The sequence below is a fragment of the Vigna unguiculata genome, chromosome 6 (assembly GCF_037176805.1).
Source record: "Vigna unguiculata cultivar grain cowpea cultivar isolate G323 ecotype 2 chromosome 6, ASM3717680v1, whole genome shotgun sequence".
NCBI classification, from domain to species: Eukaryota; Viridiplantae; Streptophyta; class Magnoliopsida; order Fabales; family Fabaceae; genus Vigna; species Vigna unguiculata.
This window is the reverse complement of record NC_140797.1, coordinates 41009599-41019525: the sequence shown is the minus strand read 5'-3', so window position 1 is coordinate 41019525 and position 9927 is coordinate 41009599. Positions and strand designations below refer to the sequence as shown.

Sequence of the window (9927 nt, the reverse complement as noted above, 5' to 3'; positions counted from 1 at the left end):
TCTATTTATATCATAAACAATCATGTTATTGTTATAGATAGTATAATCAATGTCACGTAAATTGTATTCTAGTATATTTTAGTTACATAATCGGTTGGACTTGAGAATATGATGCCGGACTATAATTGATTTTTGTTATACGGTCGTGTATTGTTTATGGATTGTTTTGTTTGCGCATTTTTAAATGTTCTTTTACTAAAATTATATTAGAAATTTATACATATATATTAGAAATTAAAATAAAATGTACAAAAAAAATGTATATATTCAATACTTTTATATAGATTAAAATATAATAACATTCAAAATTATGCTTTTTATGTTTGGGAAAACAAATAGTAACCAAATGGAGGAAGAAAAAAAGACAACAAACTAGGTTGTCTAACAAAAACCGTTCCTACTACCTCAAAACAAAGGTACAAGGAGACAACAGTCCCTGCCTCAGAATGCTTGGTCGTATTACAGCGGAGACATGAGAATGAGTCGAAGGAACTCCCTTCGTGTTATATATATATATATATATATATATATATATATATATATATATATATATATATATATATATATATATATATATATATATAAATAAATACATCTATCAAGACACAAATTATAAAACTAGTTAAAACTAAATAATAACCAAAGGTAACACTTTTTCATTTAAAAGAAAAAAGAAAAAAACTTTTACCTACCAAAACACAAATTAAATACTTTTCTTTCATGACTTTAATGAAATCTAGAGCATAAAAATTCAAAATTTGAACGACTTTTCTTGTCCCAATTAAGTAAGGGGTTTTTTATTTGTCGTTTTTTTTTTCTCTGCTATCAAAAACAACCCGAAACTGTTGTGGAACCAAAACAAAAGAAACTAAAATTATAGGGACACAAAAATAAGAGTACCAAAACCAATAAATGAAATAAAGAAGGTGCACACAATAGTAAAAGATGGGATTTGTAATTTTCTACTCAAGTTGTTTAAGATATATTTAAGGGTGAGAAGAAAAATCTAAATTATGAAATTATGTCCATGATTATCTAAATACATGCAAATGGATTTATTTTAAATTTATATTTATATTTTAGAATTTTAAATTCAATCCATTTAATTGGATATAAAATGAATAATTTTAGATTTTGAAGATAAAAAAAATCAAGGTACGTTAATATATTTCAAGTTATGAAATGTTAGATTAGGTTAAACCCAAGTAAGGTATGTTTGGTCAAGCTCATGCAATGTCGAAATGACTCGATTTGAATAAGAGTGATTTGAGTCCAAATTATGTTAAGTAAGTCGATGGCTAGTTTAAGCAAAGTCAAAGTGAGCCTACATTCACTCAACTTAGGGAAAATCCATATTCTTTCGAATCTGTCTATTCATGTTCAGTCAAATTGAATTAAATTTAAGTTGGACCTAATTTTATTAAGATCAGATTGACTCTAGCTCAAAGACAAGTCATGTCTAACCTAATCAAGACCATGTCAGGCCTATTCTAATCAGGACCAATTTTAGGCCTGTCACAAGAAAGATCAAATCTAAGTCAAGTTAACTCAAACTCAACTCGAAACGAATTAAAGTTCAAATTGGGTGAAGTTGGCCTAAGTTTAGGCCAAATTTGTTAAAATTGTGCACTGATATATTCACATTTGGACAAAAAGCAAGAGGGGATTGAATTGTTTTATTAATATTTTTTTTTAAGTTTTCCCTTTTAATTCGAGGTTTAATTAAAATCCTTTCCTTTATTTAAATAATACAATAAAATAAACAGAGTAGGAAAGAGAAAATTGCATAAGGTATTTTATACTGGGTCAGATAAAAAAAATGGTACATCCAATTATTAATCTTTATGAGGAGTGATTAACTCAAACACTAAAAAAATCATGATTACAAATAATTTATGATACAAAACACCTATTTTAAATCAAGAAGAGATAAAAGATATATTTCTTAAAATTCACATGGAGTGCCTTTGAATCGCACAAAGAATAAACAACTTTTCCTAACAACAACACCAACATTCAATCACACAATAACCTATCCACGCTAGATTTTTCAAAGCTTTTCACATAGACTTCTTAAGTACTCTAACTTCTTTAACTTCTATTTTTTCAATTGACATTATGGCATTTTATTTATAGAAACCTTTTTCGAAATTAAGTCAAGAAACTGAAGAATCAAATCACAAACTCTTGTTGGTAATTGATTATCAAAAGTGATAATCAATTATCACATAAACTTTAATGAAAACATTTTTCTCGCTATAATAATCTATTATCAGTCGTGATAATCTATTATTTAAAATTACAGTTAGATAAATAAATCATAAGGAATGAAAGAAAAATAGATTAGTAGAATGAGTTGTTTATGAGTTTTATATTCATCTTAATTTAATTACATAATGTGAGAATTGAGTTGCATTATTGGATCGGTTAAATTTTCTCAAGTGTACTTAATTGAAATCGACTTAAATAATATATTGATAAAATTTAAACCAATAGACTACGTACATAATTAATATATTAATATATAATACCAATATTAAACATCTAACAATTTTAGGGTAAAAGTTAGTCGTTTTATCATGTGAATTATAATTTATGAATACGATGAATAATTTTTCATATCACATGTTAAGAGTAAATGTTAATTTTCCCCGAAGAGATTCTGATGAAATTTCCCTTTACACCCATCCATTGAGTTGTAACGAAATTCTTATTATTGTTTTGACTTTTCACAATTTTGAGGATGACCTTTTGTGCGTTATAAGTAATTTATTGACTAGTAAGAATAAATAAACGTTGAAAAATATTTATTTTAAGTTTTTTTTTTTAATTTTAAAGTTACAGATGTTACAATATATTTTTAATTTACTAAATTGATAACTCAATCCATTTCAATACTAAAAAAAAATAGGAAACTCGAATTTAACTCAATCCAATTAAACCAATTTAATTTGGTTTAGGTTAAAAGTTTTAGAATAAATTTAACTTAATCTAATACACTGATATCTAAAAATAAATAAAAAATAAAAACCAAAATAATATTTTACGGGATAACAAATTATTTAAGCCTAACTATAAAACGAAATAAATCATATAATTTATGACAGTTTAAAGCAAAAGAAAAATGTAGAAGGAAAAAAAATCATTTATATTTTCTTTTATAAAACCATCCTGACATAAAATTGGGTTTTGAAGAAACAAACTTATTACAGTAATTTATGTTTGGATGAGTGTAAATTTATCTTTCCGGTATAACCTATTTTTTCTAAGTAAGGCAAATATGCCTCAAATAATTTCAATATAATTTAACACCATATTTGTTAAAGAACACTAATTAAGAAAGAAAAATTAAACATCCACCTCATTTTGGAGTAGATTAGGACAGATAAAGTTTGATATTTTTTTGAAAAAACAATAATGTAAAAATAATGTGATATGCTAATTACTGATAATGGACTCAAACTTTTTTCATAATCACATTAATTAGCATGAGAAGGTAGGGGAACACGTGAATTAAGGTGTGTTTGGTTGGTGACATGGTAACTCCGTTTGCATTAAAGTGGTTTGCGTTGAAAATGCGAGTAGTGAGTGGATGACACATTAGCCAGTCCTCCGTCAAGAAACAAAATGCACCAATTGTTATTATCTCTCTCTTTTTCTCTCTAATTCCCTTCGCAACTCTGATTCTCTCTCACACAGAACTCTCTTTCTCTCTGTCACACCCACACACACACACTCACACGATCCTTCTGCGTTTAGGGTTTTTGATGCTCGTTCTCTCCATGTTCTCTAATGGTAGCGCAGCGTAGTTGGAGGTACACGTTCTTCGCATGATCTCTGGCTTTCACCTGTTTCGGTTTCTTCTGTGTGATCACTCGATTATTGTTTTACTTCCTTATCTCGAACCCTAATCATTTCCTAATTTTAATTTCTTCACGTGGTGTACGGGATTTTATCTATTCTGTGATTTTAGGGTTTATTGTGCACATGTGATGTTGGATGTCAATTTTTTGTGTGGAACTACTTACTATTTGGTCTTAATGTGTGGTTGATTGCGGCACGGTGATTTTGGGCTTAATCTATCCTTTTCCCGTGTTAATCAGGTCTTAGTGCTAGTGGAGTTTGAAATGGTATGAGTTGGAGCCTTTCTTTGGAGTAGTTTCCTAAAAGTTTTCATAGCTACATGGCTCGGAAGGGTAATCAGCAGAAGAATGGAGTGGACCGTCAAGGATTGAATCACAAAAAAGGGGTTTCTGGTAGTGTCCTTCCGGGAATGAAAGGCCATGGTAAAGGAGGGCCGGTGAAGGTTTTCCCAAGAGAGGACCTCGCTGACGGTGATACCGGTGTTGCGCGGACTGCATGCGATGCAAGTTCTTCTGGTGATGACTTTAACAACGAGCAAAAGTCTGACAATAATTCTCGGAAAGAGAAGCAAGGGATGGCTGGAAAGCCTGACCTGGAGGAGTCCATGCCCTTTGAGAGAGATTCTGGGGATGACCGTTTATATTCTGAAGCTTCAGTACAAGAAGAAAATGGGACTTTACCTAGAAGTGATCAAGGTCTTCAGAGTATAAATAGTAGATTGAGCAGTATACTGGATAGTTTGCACCTGAAAAGTGTGGTGGATAAATTAGACATTGCCGATAATGTGATGATTAGAAGATTAAGGTTTTCACTGTTTTCCATGTTCACAGCAATTTCAGAGTGGCTAACCAGGCAGACTCCATTGTTTGTATCTCTTAGAACCATCATGTTTAAAGCCTATCATGATTCCAGAACGAAAGTTGTGCAGGCATATCCTGTTATTCTGAAGTGGCTCATGCATTTTGGAAATGTAGTGCTCCTATTATCAGTATTTTGGTTGGATTGTGCACTTCGGGGTATTGATTCATTTGTACGAATGGGTACAACGTCCTTCTTCTCTGTTATATGGTGTAGCATATTTTCTGTGATTAGTATGATAGGGGTGCTCAAGTTTCTTGCTGTCGTGGTAAGCCTTGTCTCACTTGTCATTGTTTTTATTATCGAATTATTCTGATGAAAATAATCTTAATGATTGAAGGTTGTGTTAGCTATTATAATTAATTAATTTTATTTTATTAGTTTTTTCGAAGACACTCACACACTGCTTGTGTAGATGCACTATCAGTATTGTAGTATTTTCTGTTGGTTAATTTCCTACCATTGAATTTAATTACTCTAGGAAAGAACAGTGAGATGAAAGAATGTTCATTGAACAGATAGATTGAGAATCTATCTCTCTTTCTGTAGACTTGCATCTTATTTCATTATATATGCATTTCTTTTGATTTTTTGTTTACTGTCTTAAGATGCTTGTTGCAATTTTAGGTAAGATATGGTAGTGATAATTCAGCGAGAGGGAAGAAAATGTTTTGCTTTGTCCAATTAATAGAGAAACGTGTGGGCTGGGAGTGTGCATAACAAATTACAAAATCTATTGTGCAATTTGTTTCAGTTTTTTGCACAGTTGAATCAGCTTGGGTTGCACCGTCTTGTAACTATTTGACTTTTGAACTCCACATGTAACAACCATGATAATTTGGATGAATTTAGGGAACATGTTACTCTTTAGTTCTAGATATATTTTCTTACATTTGTGTTTGGGATGTTTTGTGCATTTGTTCTTTCTATTTGTGTTCTCAATTGGGTTTTTGTATTTTTCTTCTCTTACTATACTAACTAGCTTTTGTAATTGATTAGGGCCTGGCTGCTTTGATTGGATTTTTTCTTGGGCTTATGCTTGCAATTTTGGTTGTTGCAATCATTGGAGTTGTTATCTTGTGGTTTTACGGTAGCTTTTGGACAACGGTATTTTTCATCATCCTAGGAGGTGATATGTTTGCCCTTCTGTTTACATTTGAACATAGTGTTTGTTTTTGTGGCATTCTTTCTATATAGTTGGATATGCATGTTATACAGCCTTATGTATGTATATACAATATATATTTATGCTGATTGATGTATTTTCTTTCCAGACTTACTAAATTTTTAAATTTATTCGAATTCAGGATTGGCATTTATGTTTAGTCATGAACGGGTGGCACTACTTATCACCACAGTGTACTCTGTCTATTGTGCATGGCTGTATGTTGGATGGCTTGGTTTGCTGGTGGCTTTTAATTTAGCTTTTATCTCTAGTGATGTTCTGATATACTTCCTCAAGAAAAACATAGATCAGCAGAGTAGATCCAATCCTTTTGAACAAAGAACTGGAATGTATGGTCAACCTGGATTCAGTGACGGATCAACACATGCTTCTTCCTCTGAAAATGGACCGGGACCATCGGCAGATCGCAGTGCTGGGATCCCTTCAACTAGTGGGGTTGATTCTGATGTAACTTCTGAAGATGAAGTAGTCCGTTTGTTGAACTGCTCTGATCACTATGCCGCACTGGGCTTGACGCGGTATGAAAATATTGATGTTTCAATACTAAAGCGGGAATATAGGAAAAAGGTTAGTGTCATTCCATAATATAAATACTTGCAGCCATTCTTTATTTTTGACGCTTCTTTCTAAGATTTTGACGCTTCATACAATTATTTCTTGTGCCTGATAATTCTCTAAATAACCTCTCTTTTCACTGATTATCAGGCAATGTTGGTACATCCTGACAAAAATATGGGTAATGAAAAGGCTGCTGAAGCATTTAAGAAACTTCAAAATGCTTATGAGGTGAGTTTTAAGTTTTTTTTTTTCATCCTGAAAACCAAGTGATAATTCTTCCCTAATACTATATGGTTGTAACGATTTCCAGATTCTAATGGATTCCTTGAAGCGAAAAGCTTATGATGATGAACTAAGGAGAGAGGAGCTATTGAGTGTATTTCGTAGATTTCATGATGCTTCTAGTAAGGTATGATTTAAGCATTTGTTTTCTATCAATTTTAGTATTTCGGAAGTGGGAAGGGAACATTATGGGTCATGGAATCGTAATAATATTGTCACATTGTGATCAAGATTAATATTCATTAGTATTTGGGATAAGATCCATAGAAAACTAAGGATGAATGTTGTTGTTTGTGAATGGTAACAAATTAGTGAAGTTTTTCTACTCTGGTGTATATATGTCTGTGTGTATGTATATGTAGGTAGGCAGGTAGGTAGATAATAATTTTCTCACCATTACTCTTGAAGTAACTTAACCTCTCCTCATAGCATAGATCAAGTTAAGATACTAGCATTCCAAACAATGCAATTGTATTGACTAATTTTAGAATATTTGTACATAACTTTTTTGGATATGCATCTGACTTTTACTCATGCATTTATTGTTCTGTATATGGAAGGTGCAGTTAGCTGTTTTTCTTTTTCTCTAGACATGCTTTTACTATGTAGGCCATTTAGAGAACCTTGCAATTTAACTTTTGATTTAATTATACTCTTGTCTAACTCTTGCTGTTGAATGCAACTAATTTGTCAGAATGGTAGGCATGGATTATTTCCTTCAGGATTTGCACGGTCTGATGCCGATGGCAAGGACCCATTTGGTGATTCAAGGCGAATAGCCTGTAAAAGGTGTGGTGGTTTTCATCTCTGGATACACACCAAGAAACAAAAGTCTCGGGCAAGATGGTGCCAGGTTTCTTCTTAATCTTTTTTGTTCTCAATCAAGCCCAGCTTTCTTAACGGACAATTGGCTTCATATATCAGTAAATTGCACAATATTTGCCAATATTGTTATCTGCGTATTTTCCCTACAGAGTATTTTTCACACATATGATAGCAGTGTTTTAAGGTGGGGTCTTTTGTTTTAAAGGATTGCCAAGATTTTCATCAAGCTAAGGATGGGGATGGATGGGTTGAACAATCTTCCCAACCATTTCTTTTTGGCTTATTGCAGAAGGTAAGAATCATTGTATTGTTTTGAAAATCTCATTGGAGAACACTTTGAAACATGTAGTTCAAATTTTATCTTGAGCCAATTCATGGTTATCTGAGATGCAGCCAGAATACATTTTTGCTTAATGCTTTGAATTGTTTTTACTTTAGGTGGATGCTCCTTCAGCGTATGTGTGTGCTGGTAGCAGGATATACGACGCCACCGAATGGTATATCTGTCAGGTAATTGAAGGAGGAATTGATAAAAAACTGTTTTCTCTAGCAATGAAATGTAAAATAGTGACATGGACATTTCTATAGTTTCCGTATGCTAGATACGTCATCTCTGTCTTGTCTGGTTGTTAACAATTTCACATGTTCATGCTGCATAACTTACTCATTGAGACTTATGAGGAGATTAGATTAGATTCACAAGGCATTGCTGATGAACAAATTTCTTGCAGGGCATGAGATGTCCAGCGAACACTCATAAACCAAGTTTCCATGTTAACACCAGTTTAATGTCCAAGAATAATTCTGGCAAGGGAACTAGTTCAGGTCAAAGAGGTGGGCGGATGCCAACACCTAATATGGAAGAAACCATGACTGAGGAAGAATTCTTTGAATGGTTACAAAATGCAGTCCAGGCAGGTGTGTTTGACAATTTTAGTGGTACTGCAACAGAGACTCCATCACCCAAATCTGGAAATGGGATGAAAAGTCCTAGTAGTAGTGGTGGTGGTGCTAGTGCGAGTGGCAGTAGCAGCAGCAAGAGAAAGAAAAAGGGAAAAAAGCAATGGTGATAACCAGATAATGTTATATCTTATTATGGCAGTATTGCCTTGAGCCCTACCAAGGCTTGAAAAGCATGTAAGTTTCAAAGCCGCTATCTGTTAAATGAAGCCCCAAAAATTGAGTTGGAGCCACATTGTACAGCGTTGTTTTTCTCAAAAGTGTAGATTTTGTTGTCCAATAAATTTTTTGGTAATCTTTTAGCCTTTTTAATACAGCCCTGTACCAATGATTCTCCTGCCCATGATTTGCTTATTGCAAGTATCAAGCTGGGTCTTCTAAGTAATTAGAAAATGTCCTTCGTCAATCATGATCCATCTCCGCCGAAGGAACACTTTAATGGTATACCTAAAACAACAAATTGTATCCATAGGAAATTCTCAACAGCCACAGCATTAGCGTCATTTGCGTGCCTAAAACAACTATGGATTTCTTGCCAGTGAATTGAATATTTAATTAAATTATAAATTACTGTCATTTGCGTGCATTGAATTTTTTCAAAGATATGAATGGCTACATGCGTTTTGTATCATCATCAATTTAACTCCAAATAGCTGTTTCTGCAGAGAGATTGTATAATTCTTCTGTGTTACGGTAACTATGTATTAAAAACAGATAAGGAAATTGTTATTTTACATGTTATTTAAGAAAAGCCATGAATTGAAACGTCTTTTCTTTAGCAGACAATTAAATAACTGCAACGCTTTTATTTCGCCATACTATAGAACTAACTTAAGAAAATTACATTTTAAAAATTTGCCTGAAGTGCATCATAATGAGAACTTTGTATACATGAATGTAGACTTGTCCTAATTGGTAGACAAGCTAATTCTTTTATGATATTTTGTTTATATAGTTTGATCCAAACAATTTGACCTAAATTAAAAGTCTCTCCTATTGACTTCGGACAAAATCGATTTCTAATTTAGTTGATTAAACTTATTTTTTTTCTTGTTTTACAATACCCAAATGTTTACTTTTTTAACATCATATTCTTTGGACAAAATGTTTACTTTTTTTTTTTGTTAACTACAGCTATTTTCCACCAGAAGTAAATATATGATTTAATTCATAAAAGATATCGCTTGTGCTATTTTAATCTTTTAAATAATTTATGACATAAATTAGTTTCTACAATATCAATTGCCAAGCTCTGCTGGAGAATAATTTTAACAAAACGAAAAATTTGCTAGATAGTTGTATCATGTTACTCGGCATAGTTTTATATTTATGTAAAACAAATTCTTTCAAATAAAAGCTATAAGCTAATTTGCAATTTCTCCTCTGAGAAAAGT

General features: G+C 32.3%; 1 protein-coding gene across 1 annotated transcript; it reads left to right on the top strand.

Annotated features, from left to right (window-relative positions):
* Positions 1-3574: 3574 nt before the first annotated feature.
* LOC114187738 (Chaperone DnaJ-domain superfamily protein) lies at positions 3575-8874 on the top strand. Its single transcript, XM_028076090.2, has 10 exons — positions 3575-3815; positions 4104-4990; positions 5722-5851; positions 6030-6475; positions 6614-6694; positions 6777-6875; positions 7443-7601; positions 7779-7865; positions 8012-8083; positions 8305-8874. The coding sequence occupies exons 2-10, from the start codon at positions 4184-4186 to the stop codon at positions 8641-8643; spliced, it is 2220 nt and encodes a 739-aa protein (XP_027931891.2). The 5' UTR covers positions 3575-3815; positions 4104-4183; the 3' UTR covers positions 8644-8874.
* The last annotated feature ends 1053 nt before the right edge of the window (positions 8875-9927 follow it).

Coding starts and splice junctions, on each gene's coding strand:
- LOC114187738 (XM_028076090.2), top strand. CDS start 4,184: ATGGCTCGGAAGGGTAATCAGCAGAAGAATGGAGTGGACCGTCAAGGA. Junction 5,852..6,029: donor ATTTTTCATCATCCTAGGAG/GTGATATGTTTG, acceptor ATTCGAATTCAG/GATTGGCATTTATGTTTAGT. Junction 8,084..8,304: donor CCGAATGGTATATCTGTCAG/GTAATTGAAGGA, acceptor AATTTCTTGCAG/GGCATGAGATGTCCAGCGAA.